The following is a 21,991-nucleotide window of genomic DNA, read 5'->3' on the forward strand; positions in this document are numbered from 1 at the left end:
ATTCTGACCATCAATTTAGCAAGTTTCGCTTGACCGCCATTTCATGAGAGATCAATGTGCCTAACTTTGTTTACGCTTACGATGACAACTTGCTTTAGTTGGCTTTATTTGCACCTTTCTGAAGTGGAAATAAAAACTGCACTGCTTTGCCATTTTTAGGCTTGACAGGTTGAATGAAGCAGCTATGATGCCATGCGCTCTTAACACAAGACTGCCTGTAACCGTTGTAGTTTCCCACTGCACGCCGCAGGTTCAACACTGGCCCTAGCAGAAATGCAGCTCCCACGACGACTCACAACCAGACCATGACTATTTATTGTTCGCTGCACAGCATGAAGCAGCAGATCTGCGATCAAGCACAGTGCCACACATGCTTGCTCGAGAGAAAGAAACAAAGTGATGAGGCGGGGGAAAAAAATCTATATTTTGTTAAACAGCTAATAACATTTCTTTCCCTCCCCCGCAACTCTGAACACTTTGCATTGCTCACATAAGTGGTCTGGCAACCTGCGCTGCCGACAAAGAGAAGACAGGCGCGACATCACATCTATCAGTCAGTGAAGCATTCGTACCGAGCGTCCCTTTCCCTCCAGCACGACTTCTAAGATACCAAATGTCGCAGGCAGCACGCTTCGATAGAAACGCGCTTTGGCCTCCCCTAGGTCCGTGCACAGCCCTCCGGAAACACCAAAGTATGCCTCAGGCTTTCACACACGTGCCCGTAATGCTACCCTTTTTTGTTTCCCATTGCCTCTAGGCATCACTAATCAGACAAAGAAGCAGAGGACATCACAGCAAAGCATTCCTTACAACCATAAAAGATGCGACATCCATTTCACAGAACATCATTCTAAGTCGTTTTCGCTACCACTAAGACCTGCGCAGAGAAATTACATCCAGGAGGTTATGATCAACGTTTCTCGTCTCCCCCAGCTCATCGAAGGGAGCAGTGGCACCACAGAAAACTCCCTCCCCTCATCGCCGAACCCATTTCACCCATAATGGAGCACTGAAAGTGGGGCGGCCAAAAGTTTCTATGCCAAGGACCACGGAACGTAGAAAGCACCTTTAAGGAAAACATTACAATGATAGGATGAAGGGAAAAGAAACGCATGCCCACAGAAAAAAGTAGGCAAATTTGTTTACACAGGCAAGAACTTGAGCACGAAAGAGTCCTCTGCCCAACTAGAAACTCATCTTTTTTTTTTCCCCATGCAATACACTGTAGTCTATCAATATTTACAATAGGTTGCTCTCTTATCTCACATTTGGTACAACATAATACAGCTCTAGCACATATGTACAACAATCCCGCTCAGCACTGCGTAATGTATAGCATGCAATCTCCCAAAGAGAGCAAGAACACGTCAGAGGAGGACCCAGCCCCAAAACTTGTCTTTGAGGAGGAAAAAAAAAAGACAGCGTTGGTCTCTCTTGAGAAGCCCAGACAAAAATGCTGGCTCTATCTCTCCCCTGTTAACTTTTCCTCGATTGGGAAAAAGAGAAAAAAGAAAACCCAGTGATCCTACAGAGGAACCTTGAACAATACGTGCTTCACACAAGGGCAAGTAGCTATCGGAGACACTGAGCACCAGAATATGTTGCACCAGGGAGGGAAAGACAGTCACAGCACCACTACGACACACGCTCTAAATTTAGAAGCTCGTTATTCTGAATCATGTCGGTCTGCTTACGTGTCAACCACTCAGACACAAAACAGCTACAAAAAGGCTGTCAAAGTGAACGAAAAACAAAGACCGGTTTCCTCGGCACAAAGCACAGCAAACTTGTAGCGGTGTTCTCCTGCAAAGCATACCCGCAAGCAAGAAAAAAAAAACATCTTAACCAAACGATGTTTCCATGAGCCGCTCTATAGGAGAACGAATTCCTTGTACACGGCTGAGCGCCAAAAGCTTTTCCCACCACAGAAAAACTAGACTCAACGTTCCAGAAAAGAACCACGACTGATGAATCTTAACGCTAAAATTTTCCTTCTGTTTTAGCTGCAGACACAACAGCTCAGTGTACCTTGTGGCAAAGCTGTCACTTATAGCTTATTATAGCTAGCCGTTCATTAAAAACCTACTAAAATGAGGACCCTTAAATTAATTGCAATTTGAGGGACATGCAGGAACCGCGAATTTGGCCGCTGACTGGAGAGCATACGCCGACGTAATGTGGAACAACAAACCAATTCGAGCGGCTCCATACTTCGTATATCGCACTTACATGTGCAACCAGTCTAACAGTTTCCAGTAACTGCAAATCCGAATAACCACTGCACAAAAAGCAGGGAATGATGGAGCTCTCCTTGACATGATACTGAGTAGCTCAACATAGTATACTATACCTCCAGTAAACCCTTTAAGATTTAAGAATGCCAAGAGATTTCTACAGCTAGAAACAGCTACATTGTCCACTAGCTCCCAGATCAAATAACTCAAACACAGCTTTTACGAAATACAATTGAGCACACTCATGGAACAAGACCCAGCGCTCAAAAGGCCTAACACGCAGCTTCAGCACTAAACAGTTCATTCCGAAAACATTTTGTTCTACAGGGTGGAATGTAAAGGAAATGCAAATACTGATACATCTTCCTTCCACGCCTTGTTTCGACACACAGCAAGCCTGAGGGGGAAAGGTGCAGCCCCATCTCTCACAGTCGTAAATGTGCAGTTTTTGTTTAACTATATGTAAACAGTAAGCTAGGAAAAATTTTGAAAAAAAAAAAAAAACAAATCCTGAACGAGAGCAGCTGAAACTGCGCTGCACTCACACAACTTGCTTCGCCATGACAAGAAAAAGGCCTGCACGCACATGAAGTGTCACATTATGGGTTACTGTTTGTGTATGACGTTTAACACCAAAGTGCTCGCTCGTAAGTGCCCACACCTTCCCACAAATTACCTGCGGCTCACGATCCCAGCATTCGTTTCTCTTCCGTAAAAACTACTAAATTAAACAGCACTAGTGAGGACTCACAGATGCCTGTACTTTAACAAACACGCTCCCATTATTCCACGCCAACAGGAATTCCACAATGCCTGTTTGTGGCATTTAACGTTTCTGTTTCAACGAAATGAAATAACTCCTGCTGTTTCCAAGGAGACCTCAATATAGCACCACCAGCACACGGGGGTAAAGGGATACTACATTCATGACGCTAGGTCGTCCAAAATTTCATGGCCAAGATTCACACTAAGGTGCTGTGCAGACTGCAAATATACATCAACGGTGACTCGACCGACTGGCTGGCCCTTTAGCAGTAGCAAACTAAAGTCTCTCAATGCGTTTGAAACAGGAAACACACACATAACAAATTTCGATGTGCACGTACGACTTGCATATTCTCTTCTTGGAAGGAAGCTTCCTACAGGCTGCCTGCTGTCCAACCTTACCGGGTTATATGCACGCGTAGCAACCAGTCACTCGGAGTAGACGACGTCAAAAGAAGCTCAGATACTGAACCCTCTGCACCCCAACAAATGGGCATTAGGGTGGGCCACGTCGGCTGTCTTTTAGCAGCTCACTCTAGTGTGCGTGTGTGCAACAAGGTTTTTCCACAAAATTCTACCGGGAAGCAGCTGAACCTAGAAATACCCAAACTGGCTCCAACAAAGCTTTCGACCACAACCGACCTGTGGATCAACACAGCTTTCGTCCAGCTCACTATGTTCGAAGATTTGAAAAGCTTCCCAAAAACAGTCAGAGCCTGCGGCTACAATGTGAAGCACAAAGCGTTTTTTAAAGCAGGCAGTCGCTTTGCAACTTTGCCAAGTGAAACTCCGCGGGGAAGTTCTTTGTGGTGGAGCGCATCAGCGCCCACAAAAAAAACCACTCGGAATCGTGTTTGCTCTCGTGCCGATTTGACCCGAAACGGCTGCCTTGACACCATACACGGAAGCTCAATGTGTACTTTGAAGCAAGAAGAGGTTGATCCCAAAACCAGACACAACGTACTCTAGGAATAATGTCTGCTGCAGCTTAAATCGAGACAAAATTAAACAGACCCAGAAAGTGATCAACTAAAGGGTTATAAGAGCCTGCAAACGATGCAGCGTGGTTCCAACAAGAATATTTATCTAGGGGCCTTCGCTTCTGCCAGTGCATTGGCCGCCAGTGTGATCTAGCTTGTGTGCGCACGGAAAAGACAACACTGTTTGCACCCTTCATAAAGTGGGCTTCAAGTCAAGCGGAAAGACAAGTTTTCATAGTGGCACCTCACTTCAACATTGTGCTGACCTTGTATAACAATACCACCCTTATAGGAAAAAACAAAAAAGGGGAGGAAATTTCAAGTTACTGACGTGGTTCCCGAGCAAAATCGTTCCCAACAGTTTCCCATTCTTTGACACGTATCCCAGAAGCTGTCATTTCTGCCATGCGCAACGACGACGATAGGCAGCCTAAAAATGAGGCTTACAAAGCAACTGCAGCTATGGACTACGCCCCTCAGGGGGTCACAGCAACCACACCAGCTTTTGCACACATTCTGTGGGCTACGTTACAGATTAATGCTCTCTGATTACGCCTCTCAGAGGGTTATCACTTCCCGCCACGTCAAATGTGTAATCCAAAACACATTCAGCCTCCTTTGAGCCACAGCTTAACTCAACAGACAAACACTGAAAAAAGGAAACTCGAAAGAACATTTCACATGAAGTAAGCGCCATTCCTGGAAATTAACTGTGCCAGCAATCATTCCTCATTATTTTTGCGCAATTTCATTTGGTAGGGCAAAAGCTGGAATTACACTGGCAAAGGCATGAAACAATCGATTTTACGGTAAGGCCCAGATTCTGACTTTAGAAAATGCAAAAAAAAAAAAAAAAAAAACCTGACAAGAGCTCACATCCAAACACACAAACACAAGCCTTTGGGCATATGCCCGCGAGCGAGCATCGTGCTATTTGCACAGCTGTCAGTTCCAAAGAACTCCGAGAAGGAAATACACGAAAAGAGAGGCAGCAACAACCCTCATCGACGTCCTCTTTCAGCGAAAAACACAACACAACAAAACAAAAGGCGTTGCATCGGGCGACAGTGGACAAAGACAAGGAACAATTAACTAAGAAGAAGGTGAGGAGGAGAGGCTAGTTATGGAGGTCGGGGCGTCCCTTGGGCCGTGCCCGGAAGTCCGGCGGGTGGTCGGAGCTAGAAGGCCGACTCAGCCGAGCGAGACAGGTGAGTCGGGTGCGAGGGGCTCCGGGCAAGCCGCTTCTTGGGCAGCCGCTGAAGCTGAAGCTGAAGCTTGGCAAACGCCGGTCGGTCCTGAGACTTGTACGACCAGCACACCATCAGGAAGTCCTGTTGTTCCCGACAGCAAAAAAAGGAACAAGAAGCGACGCGTCATCTAGGTTTTTATGCGATGGGTGATTACAGCTAGTGCAAGCTTTCAGCCAGGCTAACTAACAAACCACCTACACTGAAGACTGCTTGTCCTCCCTACTTCCCTTAGCCTGTTTCTCTTCTTTTTTTACCAGGCCGAAGACAGCACCCCCACCTTCAAACACGCATTTACGTCAGCAACAAAATACTGCTTGCCATCGCATTACAAGTTACAATTTGATCCGCCTTAGTGGGATGCCAGACATCCAGACTGGCCTCCAACTTGCGATTTCGCAGTGTTTTTCAGTCAAACTGGTTTTATATTCTCCGTCCAGTCTGTTAGTTCACTGAATGCATTGAGCCCATCATAGTCTTCAGAGATGACATTTGGGTGAGTAAAGATCGTCTCCGTGCTTGCCACCTCGCAGTTCAATTCACGGAGTTCAATTCCATTCACTTTCTGCAGCGGTAGGAGGAAGTCAATGTGAAATTGCTCCTTTTGGCCTCTGTGGCTATGGTTTAAATGTACACCTGCCTACATCAAGGGTTTGCCTCATATCATCACATTCCTTTAACCTTGCACGGCGGTAATGCAACACTCTCATTTCAGAAAAATTTTGAGTGTACTATAACAATAATGGTTGCTGCTCAGACCGCAAAGCTACATTTTGGCAATAAATTGATTGATTGATTGATTGATTGTAGGGTTTGATGCGCCGATGCAACGCAGGCGATGAGGCACGCCGTAGTGAAGGGCCCCAGATTAATTTTGACCACCTGGGGATCTTTAACGTGCGCCGAAATCTTTTGGCAATTCAATGTGGGGTGAAATGAGTTTCCTCGGTGGAAATTGCATTTCACATTTTAGAACAGATTGCAAAGCATGTTAGCGTGTCTATTAGAGGTAAATAACATGACACAATCCCAGACCAAATACTACAGATCATGTAATATTACGCAAACTGAAATCAAAAGGAATCTATACACGTGCCTCACTTGAAAGGATTCGTTACTGGGCCACATAGTCCCTGCTTAACTTGAAGCTGCCGTTAAGAAACGAGGATGTGACAGTAGCCCAACAAGTGTTAAGTCTCAACAATTTTATTAAAAAAAACCTACATGCTTTCAACTACAACAGAGATGCTCAATCCATACGAAGGCGAGAAATTCATAGAACTAACTCCAAGAAACCAATGCTCGTTTTGTGCGAAGGGGGCATCCAAACCTGATGCACAAAACTTCATTCCCCTAACATACCAATATGACGACCCTAAAAATCTTATAACATTGCAATCAATCAGCCAGACTGGAAGGTGAATGGATCTTTCCACATCCACACAAAGGAATTTGAAAATGTTACTATGGCCTTTCCTTCATGAAAATGAGTACGTTGCTTTCTAGAGGCAAATGGGTGACTTTCATGTCACAAACCTTAGATAACCTTAGATGCTCTGTGTTTCTGATGTTGTATTTGAAAACATGCAGGTTATATGAATACAGATGCTGTGGTCTGGGGCCTACCCTGTTACTTTAGCACCCTAGCTTGCTTGTGCTAGGGCTGAAGGGGCCACGCAGACAAAATAAAAGTTTGTTTTATTCGAAAGATTTGGTGTTTTACAGTGCCCGAGAGGTTTTCCGACACCGAACGAGGCTTTATTCGTTAAAAATTAAACAATTTGAGCCGTAATTCTCGTTCTCCCACTGAATTGTGTGTTTCGTGACGTCTGCGATGATGTATCCAGGAAGCGAACGCAAGTATGCAAATAAGGGCTGCAGCGAACTATCAGTTGTTTGCTATCAGTCCTCCTAGATGGCGCCACCAAACTGCTTGGGACCTCGCTTTGTTTTTGACTGTATTTGAGCCAGGATAACGTTTGTTACAGTTGATAGAGCTCATTTCGTGAAATGTGGGGTATGCTCGACAAACAGAGCCACAGAAGACAATGTCGCTTATGCCAGTTGGCCAGTGTAGGCTCAACACACTGGACGGCTGTGCAGCGATAACTGGCATAGTGCGTGCAGTATGCACTGGTGCTTCTATGATTACCATATTTTCGGTCTATAAGTAGCACTTTTGTATAAGCCACACCCCCCTCAAAACGACAGTTTTCCCGGAAAAAAAAAAAAAAAAAAAAAAAACGTACATATGTCACACTGGTGTACAAAACGCACTTGTTAATCAGGTAGACTCATAGAGGATCAGTTTGTTAGAAAGTGTGGTGAAAGTACATGGTTGCGGTGGCCGCCGCCTCTGAACGCATCCCCCAGTAACACGTGCATCTGCCATCCAAAGTCTAGACAGAACTAACTTCTCAAAAATGGTTTATTGATACACACAGATGGCATGTACTTACAGATAGTGTTTATGCAAAACCATCGAAGCCTTCTTCCTCCGACTCGCTAACAAATAATTCATTCATTTAGACCATAGAGCTGTGTCTCTTAACGTGCGCTGACATTACGCAGCACACAGGCACCTTTTCAAGCGCGGACCATGTGCGGCCTCGATGTACCAAATTTATTCCATACATAAGTCGCACCGGTGGATAAGACGCACTAAGAAAAACTTCAGAAAAAAACCGCGCCTTATACACCGGAAAATGAAAATACAGTATGTTCGTAACTTCCATCATTTACCTTACCATTCTTACTGCTATAAAAAGAATACACATTAAATTTAAGTGAAAATAGCTCATTCTGCAAGCTTCTAACCCTGTTTAATTTACGTTGGATTTTGTCAGCCTGAGCCAATTTAAACTAGCTGCCAGTATACGTCATAGGTTCTGGTGTGGGAGACGAGCTAGTGGGTCGCATTTTTAACAGCACAGCAGTTTGGCAGACGCAAATCCGTTGGGCATGGACAGAAAACCCCAAAGCCTTAAGAAAAAAAAATTACACCATCTTCCCGTAGGGGGACCCTTAGTAGTGTGCGAAGCAGCCATGGGGTCGACTGAAGTTCCCATTAGTTTTCAGTTCGTCGTTTCCGTTGTCGTACAGCTTCGCGTGTCTTCGTTGTATCAGTAGCTTCTTGACGTAGTTTGAATGAGTGAAAGACATAAGGCGCGTTCGTAGCACATGCTCCCGTCTCGGTTTGTAGCACACTGGGAAGTGCGCCACGTACCTCCCGTTGAGGCCAGAGAGTCGTGGTGGGATCGAAACCAGGCACCACCTAACTATTTCTTTTTATAGTGGACTGCGCCGATGTCAGCCCAAACGCTGACAGGGCTGAAGAGACGTGCATGCGCAGTAGAGTGCGGACGGCGGACAACGACGAGGGAGGGAGGGACACAGCCCCAAGCATCACATGCTTCCCATCTAAAAAATGTCGTTAGGGAAGTCTTGGAAAACGAACCCGGGACCCCTAACGCCGTGAAACCAGCAACCTAACCACTGGGCCATGCCAAAGGCTGGGAAGAGTAACATGTGCAGTCAATTGGGAAGGGGAAGAAAAAAAAAAAAAAAAAGTTTCCTGTGGTCGGAATTTAACCTGGATCCCACGCGATATGAAACCGGCATCTATGCGATTGAGATATCATCGCACTCCGGGCGCACAGCATTTCCTGTGAGTTAGTAGCACAGGCATTGGCTTTGGACTTGGACGCGGGTTATATGTAGCACGTGCTAATGTGCTCCACTTTGGGAGAGATGCGAAACCCTGCGGACGAAACGATCCGGGCCTTCCAGTAATGGAGAGCTTTCAGCGGCAAGTTCGGAGATAGATGTGAAGTGCAACAGCCGGGTCTCCGAAGAAGGGAGAGGGGACGCCTGCAGCTCTGCTGTTTCTCCAGCCTTGCACCACTAGCGAAAGCTGCGCCGATTTTTTTCCTAAATACAGTTAAACCTCGATGTAACGAACTTCAATGTAACGAAACCCTCGATGTAGCGAAACACAGAATTTTTCGTTAACTTCAAGTGTATGCACACCATTTATTTTCACCCTCCGTGTAACGAAGTCCCGTTTGCCGGAATTTCAATGTAACGAAGTTTCATGTAGAGCTTGGCACGAAATTTAAGTTGTAGAGGTATATTTTGGGAGATGCAAGTGCCGAAATGGGGCCTCAATAAAACGCGAACGGCAACACAGGCTGCCCAATGCCGCGGATGCACCGAGCCACGGAGTCTGTCAGCGAGCCCCTTGCCTATAAACTGCGTGGCGTGCATACATGGCTGGCGCGCTGCTTCTGTTTCTGTCGGAGCTTAATCGTGTACGCGAGCATCAGCGTGAACCGCATGGAGCGTTTTCTCCCCGCAAAAACGCAAAACACAACCCGCAAGCCACAGGCGCGCTGACGGAGCCGCGGAGACGACCCGCACTATGTGGGTAGCTCCAACGACCACTTCTAACCGCTCGCTGAAACGCAACTTGAGGGGCAAACGAGAGGGGCACGCGAGAAAAAAACGCGGATAACGCGAGCAAAATTTTCACAGTAAAATGTCGTATCACGCGAACGCGCTGCTTACTAAAGCACCCATCAAATATCCTCCGCGGTGGTAAGCCTAATCGCCTCTGGCGGGGCCGCCGCCGCCGCGTGCCACCGCTTTGCCCTTCGTTCGAGTTCGCTCATGCTTGTTGGGTTTCATCGTTCCAGCAAGCATTTGTGAATATTTATGAGCCCTGCGTGCACGTTTTTTTCACACTTGTGTCCGCGATTGCGAGCTGGCGGCGGCTTCTGGTGACTCGCGCTTTACGCGGCAGTGGGAGGCACCTGACCAGTTTCGCGCACCTGATGGCTGGAGCATCGCCTCCTGTAAAAAATACAGGAGGCGATGGCCGGAGCTTTGAAGCGCTCGGCGATGCCGGCTGGCCAGACGATTAGGCTTACCGCTGCGGAGGATATTTGATGGGCGCTTTCGTAAGCAGGGTGTATGACGTTTTACGGTGAAAATTTTGCCCACGTTATCACTTTTTTTCTCGAATGCCCCTCTCGTTTGCCCCTCGAGTTGCGTTTCAGCGAGCGGTTAGAAGCGGTCGTTGGAGCTACCCGCATCGTGCGGGTCGTCTCCGCGGCTGCGTCCGTGCGCCTGTGGCTTGCGGGGCGCGTTTTTGCGGGGAGAAAACGCTCCATGCGGTTCACACTGATGCCCGCATAGACGATTAAGCTCCGATAGAAACAGAAACAGTGCGCCAGCCGTGTATGCGCGCCACGTTTTCTTTTGCAGGCAATGCTTCAGGGATGAACACTTTATTATAACAGCGAATTTTACCGACTTCGTTACATCGAGGTTTAACTGTATTAAGCTTATTTGAGTGAAGTTTGCATTAAAAGTGGTGCCATAGTGTTACACTAATGAGGCGAACTTTCGAATGAACCAAACGCACTTTGCTTGCATGGCCCGTTTAAACAAAGAACAGTACTTCAAAGCTATGACATGAAGCACAATGCACATTGCTTCTTCTTCAGGGGCTCATAAACACCATCTGCAGTCTCTTGGAAGGAATCATAGTCACCCCTCTCCCCCCCGCACCCACACGCAGCCCCTCGGCTACCTTGATGTCCTGGGATGCCTGGATGTTGGCAAGTGACTGCTTGATGCCCTTGGCCACCTGCCAGATGATGGACTCGGAGGGCTGTCCCCGGAAGGGCCACTCCCCGCACAGCAGCTCGTACCACACCGTCCTGGTTGCAAAGAGGACAGGGAATACAAGGAGGGCGTGTTGGGCAAACAAAGATCCCTCCCCCCGTCTTCTCCCCCTGCTCACCCAAAGGCGTAGATGTCCGAGGCGGTGGTGAAGGGCAGGTCGTCGGCATCGTGCTGGTTGCCCGCGCGCAGGCAGCGCACCACCTCGGGCGCCAGGTAGCACAGCCAGCCCTGCGGGATCGTCAGCCAGTCCCCCTTCCTGCGTTGCAGGAGAACATCATGGGGTGTCAAGCTGACACAAACCTCCTGCAACTGAGCTCTCCACAAAGGCACGACCCTCTGTGATCACAAACGCACCACTAGTACATACAGTGGAACCCCAATAACACGACTTTCAAGGGACCGTGAAAAAGAGTCGTATGACAAGGGTGTCGTATGATCAGAGTATGGATACATGCCAGCCTAATAGACTGCCTCATGCAACAGGTGAGTTAAAAAGCTATTTAAACTACTGTATTTAGCATGTTCCCGCATAATTTTCAAACCCCTAACTAAAATGTAAAGAATGAAAGAATGCCTATTTCATGCCCCCAACCATTCTGAACTGGTACAGCAAGCTTACCGGTTCCCGTGGCAAAGCTTGGTGACCGAAAAGAGGCCAAAGTCAGTGATGACCACCTTCCCGTTCTCATAGAAGATGTTCTTCGTCTTGAGGTCCTTGTGCACAATGCCCCGGGCATGCAGGTAGCCCATACCCTGCCGAAGAGAGAATGCAACATAAGCTCCCACAAGTCTCAGTGCCGGGGACATTCAATGGTCAGATCATGCGAACTGGTTAGCTCGAGAACAGACTGATAGCATTTCTCAACCACCTAATGGATGTGTCTGTGCTCTATAACAATCCAGGAATGCTTCGCCAACTAACAAGCTATTACATTTGTGTATAAAACCTATTGAAAACTCAGTTTTGGCTCTGTACTTTTTAAAAATCTATTTCTTTTTTAACTGATGACAAGGTTGGTATTCCTGGTACAATAGTGCGTGATGCGGAGCACTGATGAAGAAAGGATAAGGCATCCAGCCTTTTCACAAGCCTCAATTCAAACTCTGGTGGATGGCACAGAAGAACAGTAGTCCGACTGACCTGGCAAATCTGCAGGGCAATGCCGCTAATCCTGTTGAGGTTGAACTTATCCTTTCGGAGGTGAATATGTCTGTACAGTGTCATGCCTTTACATAGACTGCAAGAGAGAGAGGGGGGGAGGGGAGCGGGCATGAGCGCACGCAAACGACAGGCCATGAACCCACAGCTGTTCACTTGAAATGCAAATTATAACACTATATCACACCGCTGTTCACAAGAGGTGCACAAACAGCGAAATTTTCCTCAAAACCTAATTCAGACTCAATAGCTTCAAAAAGTAGTGAAAGAATTGTTACATAGAATGAAAGCACTTTTCATCAAATTCAAAGAATCTGACAGGCGGAACAAAAAAATCACAACTTGAATATAAGACTACTCACTAACACGACGTCTCCTTCCGAGGTTATTAAAAGTATAGTTTCATATTTGAAGCCACAAAATTCCGTTATGCTCCAGTAAAAACAACATTATTTTTCCAAACCCAAGAAACACGAGTGGAGTGGGTGCCTTCTCCCTATGCAGCAGTGTGGCCCCTAAATGTGATAGTACTCCTTTGAATGCCCCTGAATATTTGGGGAGTGTGGGGAGAGAACAACTACATTAACAACAAACTAACTACTCAAAGTTTCGAATAATTTGTCATTCCGAACATTAAGAATCTTTCCCACGTCCCTTCTGTTTGCCATCAGCAACAAGGCTTCCGCTACCCAGCACTTCTGGAAGTACAATGAGGCTCTTAGCTACAATAGAAAGCACAAAAAAAAAACACTGCAAACAAAACCACTGCACAAAGACACCACTGCAACTTGTTACACTGCAACGTTACAAGATGACACAAACAACACAGGCCACGGGGTCACAGCCAGTGCTGGCTGGACAAAATCCTCTTTTTTCTTCGTTTAACAGGCAACAATTTATTCTGAGAATGAACAAGCGGGGATTCACCCACCTCGTGATGATAGCAAGCTTTGGTGGCTTCATGCAGGCACCCATAAAGAGGACTAAATTCTCGTGTCTCGTCTTGCGGAAGGTCGCAACCTGGCGTGGGCAGAGAGGGACAAACGGAAACCTTTGTAGGAACAACGAGGGGAACAGAACAAACACGCATGGGCAATTGGGAAAGCACCAGCCCACCTCTTGCTTAAATGTCTCCAGGGTTTTTCTGTCGTCTATGTGATCCATGTTGAGCATTTTCACGGCAACACTCCCATGCCAGTTTCCTCTGAAATGGATGAACGCAACGAAAGGGATTGCTGACAATTACGACACTCCCTAAAGCAAAATCTGCGCGTGACACTTTAGGTGTGTTGATAACGCCATTTATAGCTTGTATTCACTAGCGAGGCATGCATGCAGGAAACCGTGCGAGTGCGCCGTGTTTCATCGGGCTCCGCGGGATGGCAGTACTTGCCCGTGTTAACCACAATATGGGTTGGACGTTCCAAGCTCTACACCACCGAACAAAAAGTAATGCCTCGACTCCAATGTTATTGCAATTAATAACATATCTGTTGACATCAATGTTGACAATCGAGTAGAAGCAGAGCAGACAACGCACGCCGGTGTTTTCTTTTTTGTTTTTTCAGCGGCGTGCGGGCACAGTGGCACAAGCTACGCCATGTCCGTGGCGCTTCGACCATGTCTGTGGCCGTTTTCAGTGTTGCCAAGCAAAGAAATTGGCAGCTAAACTTTCCAATGAATACCACCTATTGGGGCAGATAATTTGAAAGGCATGCGTGTACCCTGGAACCACCTCTCAGCAACCCCCAGACGGACACACAGTAGTTACCGATGAAGCCATACATGCATGGACTACTGCTCACTACTCCAGTGCCGTCTGTTGGCGGGTCGCTGCCGTGGAAAATGTCTCGTGCAGCACTCTGCTGTCCTCCTCGTGCTTTCTTTGCTATCGCCATTTATTCTCAGAGTTTGCTCTTTCATTTTTCCGCCCCCTTCCCCGTGCTTTCCATCCACTCGATTACACTGCCATCGCTCAATGCACAACGTGTGCTTAATTAAGAGCTGCACTCTAAAACAATGAAGACAGGATCCCGACAACCACTGGGGTGCTCGTCTTTTTTAGTGGAGTGGTACATTGAAAGATGCATTCAGTTCATGCAAAAAAGGAAAGTAAGGATTGTCCTCTCACTTGTAGACACTCCCAAACCGGCCTTCACCAATCTTTTCCTTGATTTGGACATCATCAAAAGGTATGTCCCACTCCCTCAAAGAAAGCTGCAAAAGCAGAGCGCATCAAGCAAGATATGAGCACAGCGCAAAGCATACACAAGCTTGAAAGAAGTCCAGCCCTTTTCCAACAACTCGTAGTATCATTAAAAAAAAGTTAGCCACTTAACATTGAGAAAATAAATAAAACACAAAAAAATAAAATACATTACGAATAGCCTTTCTTTATTTTCCCTAACGTGCACCTCTTCCCTATATAGCTTTCGTGCCCCGTCAGGTTTGTATTCATTAATTCGCAATAACTTTTTGACTCCACATTTTGCTGGGACTAGGACAATGCCCAAGTCAATGTTTTTCTGCTCTCTCTGGATCTGTCAAATACACTCGATAGGGAGCCCAGAAATGTGTCCATGCTTTGCTTCATTCTCACTCACATAGAAAAAAAAGTACGCCCAACTTAGCCACTTAATTGCAAGCAAGTGGATGTTATTTTACTTCCCCGTCAGAAGACAAGCCAATCCCGTTACTCTTCTGAAGCTAGCAACTAGTATTTGCATTCTGGCCAACTTAGGAACAAGTGACAGTTCATTAGCAGGAATGACTTTGCCATCACTGAGTCACGTGTCAATGGTGGCACCAGGACGCAGCCTAGGTGTCCCAAGGCACACCCCGACAGTCACGCTAGATTGGTCCGCAACACGCGAATAATTACAAATAGGGTCAGCAGTTACTTCATTAGCAGAACTCAGGTTCTCCACATTTAAATCTGGAAGCCACTCAAATCCAACTCGGGTGGCCATCGACTAAGCGAGGAAAAGTAAGAGAGCGAAACGCACGCTGTTCTGCCGCGGCCAAAGCCTGTCAGTCGGATCCAGATCCGAGACTTGACTGTCCTGCGAGTCCACTCGCGTTGAAGCCAGTGTTTTCTCAGAATCCGTCTGAAAGAGCACGAATGCAGTGGACCTGTCAGGTTGTGAGTGTACCTCACACACAGATGCAATGCAACAGGTCTCCTAATTAGCCGTCTCAAGGAAGTACAGCACAGGGACCGACACAGAGTTTAGTTTCTGTCACAAAACAAGGCCGACGGAGTTTTAAGGGGGCCCACTGGTCTTAAACCAAGAAAGTCTATTTTTGGAGTTATGATGATGAACGTTGGGGAACATATGTAGTTTTACATTCTGATCGTAGATATAAAATTTGTTTTTGCATGAAACGACTATACTCAAATTTACTTTGATTTTTGCATTTGATTTTCTGACAGCTTTTGTAAAAGAACTGCTGGAGGGATGCAGCTGAACAAGGCACCAGCGAACTGTGCACAAATGAAGGAGTGCAATAAGACTAACATCATCATCTTATGTGGTTTGTAGCAGAAGTTACACCATTTGGAGTTTGGGCCTGGAAGGTGGGAACCAGAAAAACTCGTTTTGCCTTCCAGAACCAAACTTCAAACAGTTGTAACTTCTGCTGCAGACCACATAAAATGATGATGTTAGTCTTATTGCACTCCTTGATTTGTGCACAGTTCGCTGGTGCCTTGTTCAGCTGCATCCCTCCAGTTCTTTTACAAAATATGACAAGTGTGTGGCAACCCCCGACCCTAATCTTCGTTGGCCGCTAAGTTCGGTGGCCCCACCAGGCTCGGTGGGAAACATTGTGCACAGCTGGCAAATAAACACCGACGAGCACAGCCACTCGCGGTCAGTCACCGTCACCACCAGCATGCTGTAGGTCGTCACTTGGCTGGAGGGTACCCCGACCCTCCCAGGTTTACGAATGCGGGCCAAATCGTGACACAAAAGCTGTCAGAAAATCAAATGTAAAAATCAAAGTAAATCTGAGTATAGCCATTTCACGCAAAAACAAATTTTATAATAAATAAATGGAAATAAATGAAATATCTACGATCAGAATGTAAAACTACACATGTTCCCCAATCATCATAACTGCAAAAATGAAGTTTTTGACCAACGAACTATGTGCCCAAGGTAGCAGAGTTTGAAACAACAGCCGGACGTACACTTATGCTGCCAGATCCCGAGGTTCCCGATACCGTCCGGTCGCTGTCCGTGGACTTGACTGTTTCCACAACCTCTGAATGGGCAAGCGGCGACACCGGTGCTGGCAATTCCTTCTCTGTAGACAAGATCTCTGAGGAGATGCACAGAAGGGAAGGAGGGTGGCGCAAGGGTGAGAACACTGCAGCAGTTGGCACACTCGACACTTATCCTCACGGTTCCACCGGCGACATGCTGCTAAAAGTTTTGCATTTACACTTTACACCAATCAAAAGTCTTCGAAAAGTGAGTTCAAAACTGTCCAGTATCAAACAAAAGACAGAAGAGCGTTTAGGGCGTGATCTTCCAGTTAAAACAGGAAGACATTTAGCTGTTAGTGTCCCTTTAACAACTAATGTGTCATAAATCTGTTTTCCCAAAATGAAGTTCCCACTGCTCATCATACTTTATCTAGATTGTCGGTGGGCATCCACACGGTTCCCTTTACTCTACTGTAAACTAACATAGAAAAAAAAAAAAAAAAAAGCAAGCTGCAATATAATATGTAACCAAAAACCACCTACCCCTACGTTGAAACACCAACGATGGGGGAGCACAAAACCTACCGAAATCAAGTCCAACACCAAATAAACCAACCCAGAAGCTAGCAGACCCAATATATTTATGACAATTAGTATGGTGGTGGTGGTAACGCAATTCCCACCTTATGTGCATGGTAAGGTGGTGTGATGTCAGTCCACTCTTTTGTGCGTTGGTTCATTTGGTGTTGGACTTGGATTTTGGAAAGCATTGGACTCCCCTGTCATGGCCATTTTGACAGAGGAGTAGTTTATTCGTTTAAATGAAGAGACATCGTGTTATGTCCATCAGTTAACTCTTGATTTCACATCACGGCTTTACACTTAGAGAATTGCATTATGGCTCTCACTCACAGGTTTTGCCATCATTACTCTACACAGCCTGTTTGCAGACGTTTCATCTATACATTTCCATGCACCCCTCCCCAAATCCAAACTACTTCGACCGTGCTGGAATGGCACAAATAGATAGACGCGGGTTCATAATGCAAGGGGCATAGGTCAGATTCCGACCACAGGAACTATTTTAATTTCTCTTCACTTCACCCACGATCATCGCCATCGCCAGAGCATCGCCTCCGGTATTTCTACAATACCAAACGCATCAGCCCGGACCGGCCAACCAAGCCCTCTCCTTCTACTCCGGCCACTCTCCCCCAATCTGTAGCCTTCCCAGCGCTTTAGTCACGTGACCGGTTCACCCCGGCACGACGCGTGGTGGAAAGCGGCAACGCTGGCAAAACGTGCGCCGCCGCGAGCCTGAGTTTTCTGACGCTGGCGGGGGCGCCCCCTCCTTCGGTGATCTCAAACATAGGTTGCCTTGGCAACCAGGCACAAGCCACTCTCGAAATTAGTTACGGTTGCGTGATCCTGGTTCAGCTCGGGGCCCCACCTTGCAAAATCTAGGCACTGCAGGCGTACCAGTCACTCCCATTGAATACGCGCGATGCATTTGGCATTGTAAAAATACAGGAGGCGATGGCCAGAGAAAGTTTGCTTTACTGCACTGCGTTTTGGGTGGACTACAGACGACACCAATAAGAGGCTGAACGTTTCACTTCAAAAATTCAGTGCCATTCCAATCTGTAAAGGTGGATCACCAGCAGAGCCATATGTGGCTCTGTTGACCAGGGCGCAGTTCAAGGAGTGCACGAGACCAAACACGCTTGTCTGCGCTTTGCGATTGAGCTTACTTCCTAGTTAATTAGCAGAATGAAACTCGGGAGGAGCAGAGTTTCATCTTAGCGGACAAACATGCGGCTGTCCATTTCCCTCCTGTAGAGGCCTGTGTATTAACGGATGACGGGAATGCTGCAACTTTTACAACTTCACTGTGAACTAATTGGAGACAAGTAAATAAAACTTGGCGCAATAATAAAGTTGTCCTAGCGGCTAAGTTCAGTACGATATTTTTCTCTAAGATACCCCCATTAGAGGGAGACCTACAGAGCATTCACCACAAAGTTGGTGTTGCCGTCAAATCTGTCGACACGCTTTGCGTCAATGCACACCGTTTTGGTCAGAACCTAGCCTACAACGGAGGCATCCCTCTTCCCTTTCGTCCTCACCGGGGAAGTGGAACTGCTGCAGGCGGGAGGCCGACGACGGGGTGTTCTGGCGTGAGGAGGAGGCCGCCATGAGGAAGGCTGGCGACGAGGGCGTCGAGGAGTTGCACGAGGACGACGACGAGTCCGGGCCCTGGAACGGCAGGCTGATGGCCGGCCGACCCCGGTCCGAGCACCGGCCGATGCTGCCCCCGCCCACGCTGCCTCCCCCGTGCAGGGGGCTGCTGCCGCTGCTGTTCAGGTGGGCCCCCGCGGCCACGTGGTTGGGCGACTGCATGCCTGCCGTCGGAAGAACGCACAAGCACCCCTTCGTAGCCTCGGCCACCTACGGGCACTAGTGGTTTCACGACGGAAAAGCTGTCGTTTCATTTCTTGTCTGGCGGTGTCGCGAGGCGGTAGTTTACTCCAAGCTGTGCAGGCTCTACCCAAGTGTTGCAGGTTACAAGGAACAGTCACGGTACTTTCAAGAAGTGAGCTGTCGCATTTGAGACAGCAGACCAAATTAGGGAAGCAGGAGCCTGCACACGCATTAACTGTCAGCTATGGGTCTCTCCAAGCACATTTCTTCTGTGGCGCCCAGATACCAAGATGTACCAGCCTGCCATATCGAAAGCCCCCAAAACTACAGTTACGAGGCACAGACAGGCGCCGTGTCCTTTGTGCACTCGTCTCGTTCGTCTGCATCTTAGCTCGCTTTCTTGCAAACAGCTTAAATTCAAGCACCCCTCGCAACAATCTCAATGTGACAAAAAAAGTACCGTATTTATTCGAATATAGGTCGACCTTTTTTTTCCGAAAATGTGCTTAAAAATTGAGGGTCGACCTATAATCGTGACCGAAGAACCTCGACCTATAGTCGTGATCAAATATGGCGAGCGCACCGAGCGATCCGTTTCTCCGTCGCGCCCGGCGCTCCTCAATTTGAGGCGGCAGCGCGGAGCATCTAGAACAAAGACAGGCAAGAAAATAAAGGAAAAAATAACAAAACAATCAGCGTAAGAAAACCACCCACAGTCACTGCCGGCTATCGCGCATTACCTGCGGCCGAACCGCACGAGCGAGCTTACGTACTTGGCTAGAGAGCCAGATTGGCTTGGCTTGGTGACTTCGGAGCGGCGGTAACGGCTAGCGTGAGGTGGGGGTAAGGTTGGGGGTAAAGGTGACTTTCGCCACCTAGCGTAGCCACCTCGTGAACGGAACGGCGTTGCCTGCTTCGCTCGCTGTCTCTACTATCTCCCGTTCTCCGTTTCATGCACTTTCTTTGTGTTTGCTTCGTTGTGATTTCCGCACACAACGTTTTTCTCGTGCGCATTTCGCGATGTCACGTCGGACTTTAAGCGCCGGGTGATCCTGTTTGCTGAGAACTTGAACAACTGCGCTGCTCAGCGAGAGTTAGTCGTTAATGAAAAGCTGATCAGGGGATGGCGGAAACAGCGGGACGAACTTTTTGATTGTAGGGGACTGCGTCGTGCGTTTCGTGGTGGGAGGCACGATGCTCTTGAGAAAAAACTCCGGCTGCACGTGGAAGAGGAGCGTGCGAAAGGACACCGAGTGTCCTGCGAAGATATTCAGACCAAAGCTCAACAGTTAGCGCTGCGAGGCGGGATTGGCCGTTCAGCCTTCAAAGCCAGTCGGGGGCGGGGGTGGGTAATGAACTGCGGCGCATGCGGCGCAAGTTCCGACGACGACGCAGTGTGTGGCTCCGACCAGTGAGGTGACCGCGTTGTAAATAAAGGGGAGTTTTAAAAAGTTTCCTCAAGTTTTTTTCTTAAAAGTATGGGTCGACCTATAATCGAATATATTATTTTTTTTTTCGGCGACTTCAATTTTTAGGGGGTCGACCTATATTCGTGCTCGACCTATTTTCGAATAAATACGGTAAGTGGTTCGTGCAAGATGCCCCGCAGTTATCTGCTTATGTTGGTGTTACAGCGTACAGCAATGTGTGTGGTGCCCCCCTGAACCCCACTCCCCCCCATTCTCAGTTCCCTTACCTCCTTTCTGAATGTGCTCTGCAAAGACGTCCACCAGTTCGTTTGGCAATCCGCACGAGGGGGGCACCTTCTCCATGCAGTCACGATGGCAGCGGAACCTGGAAGCAGCAGCAAGAGTTTAAGCCTCACAAACGATCCAGCTAGGTGGACACCAAGGTGGAAATTTCGTTGTATTCGGGGCAGAGGGAAACCCTTTTTCTCGCCACTCACTTGCATTCCTTGCACTTGTAGCCAAAGAACATGGCCTTGTCGCACTGCTGACACGTGGTGACCTTGACGCTGGAGGTGAACCTGCACAGCCACACAGGCAAGAGAGAAAGAGAGCTTGTTTCAGCAAGTGTGATCTGTTGAATGATACTGGGACAACTGTCATGTGCCCAGTTTTCCCCATTTCATAGATCACAGACAGAACAACAAGGGCAAGGGGGTTACTATGACCACCGAGCAAACAGTCGAAGATTTAATTAACACTACGCCCCTCATGTAGAACGCCCCTAGGAGAGGTGCTGTGTCAATGCAGCAACTGCACCAATGGTGTTTGTGTCTGTATACAGGACATGCCAGCAAACATAACTCTCAACCTGAACAGATTTTACAGTTTCCTTCAGGGACACTTAAATTGATCTGTTGGTGCTTTATTAGTGGCCGTACTTTGCAGCTTGAACCATGAGGTTCAGTACTTGACTATTAAGCGTATATTCATATACGGAGCCTTTATTCATGTGTAATGCATGACAGAAAATAAAACACCAAACACCATTCACAGTGGCCACAGAAACTACCATAACGACATCCCACTGGTTTCAAAATATGCTTTGATGGTGCCTCAATTATTCACATTTTGTTTTCCACCCATTTCATGGGCAATATCGTTTTTCTGTTTTTGCATACACAGGTTAAACATGCTAGCGGTTAGCTAAAACTTGGCCCTGCGGACTCCAGTATGTCGTTATGCCGACAGAAATTCAGCGGGGTGCAATATACGTGGGAAACGGCACTCTGTATTGACCTTTTCTCTTCAAATATGCATAAATCAACCGAAAAAACTCGAAACACAACCTAGGCTTGCGAAACCAGCTACACAATGTTTGCAACCAACCTCAGTGTTTCTTTAGGTGATACAGAACATCTTGCTACTTCTACCGCAAGGTAAGTGCAATGTTTACTTTTGGCTGAGCAATGCACCGCTTTATCAGATAACAGCCCCACTTTGTCTGACCACTGATTGGCAATAAAAATAGCAGCATTTTCCGTTTGCAGAAACCCACTGGCTGTGTCTTCCACTGGAGCATGAACACAACGCTAAGTACTTCAAACAGATGAAGTTGCAAAGATGGTGTCTAAATTTGCTGCAACAGTTGGATATCATCATGAGCAATGCACTCTCTCATACATCCATTTCATTCTTGCTGCAGAAAGTGTCATTGAATGATTCCACGAGAAAACAAACATGTGCATCTACTCGATATGTTCATCTGGATTGTTTTTCTAGATTTTTTTTTTACATTATGTTCACACAAGTTAACAACCCGAAACAACTTTGAACAAAGCCTCCCAACAGTCAGCAGCTCAAGCCCCACTACAGAGGTGT

The 21,991-nt window shown here is 47.2% G+C and overlaps 1 protein-coding gene across 1 annotated transcript in view; it reads right to left on the reverse strand.

The window, feature by feature from the left end:
• Positions 1-292: 292 nt before the first annotated feature.
• Positions 293-21,991, reverse strand: part of Ksr (kinase suppressor of ras) — a 31,480-nt gene continuing 9,781 nt past the window's right edge. The window contains exons 7-19 of the mRNA XM_077677601.1: positions 20,611-20,691; positions 20,401-20,498; positions 18,410-18,685; positions 16,266-16,396; positions 15,079-15,180; positions 14,205-14,290; positions 13,190-13,277; positions 13,005-13,093; positions 12,056-12,152; positions 11,534-11,667; positions 11,033-11,170; positions 10,820-10,949; positions 293-5,310 (exon numbers count right to left, since the gene is read on the reverse strand). Of these exons, the coding sequence (XP_077533727.1) occupies positions 5,158-5,310; positions 10,820-10,949; positions 11,033-11,170; positions 11,534-11,667; positions 12,056-12,152; positions 13,005-13,093; positions 13,190-13,277; positions 14,205-14,290; positions 15,079-15,180; positions 16,266-16,396; positions 18,410-18,685; positions 20,401-20,498; positions 20,611-20,691 (1,603 nt within the window). The 3' untranslated portion in view covers positions 293-5,157. The remainder of the gene's footprint in view (positions 5,311-10,819; positions 10,950-11,032; positions 11,171-11,533; positions 11,668-12,055; positions 12,153-13,004; positions 13,094-13,189; positions 13,278-14,204; positions 14,291-15,078; positions 15,181-16,265; positions 16,397-18,409; positions 18,686-20,400; positions 20,499-20,610; positions 20,692-21,991) is intronic.

This window comes from Haemaphysalis longicornis, unplaced genomic scaffold, assembly GCF_048455015.1.
Source record: "Haemaphysalis longicornis isolate Haplotype H1 unplaced genomic scaffold, Haemaphysalis longicornis Haplotype H1 scaffold_7, whole genome shotgun sequence".
In the NCBI taxonomy this organism is placed as follows: domain Eukaryota; kingdom Metazoa; phylum Arthropoda; class Arachnida; order Ixodida; family Ixodidae; genus Haemaphysalis; species Haemaphysalis longicornis.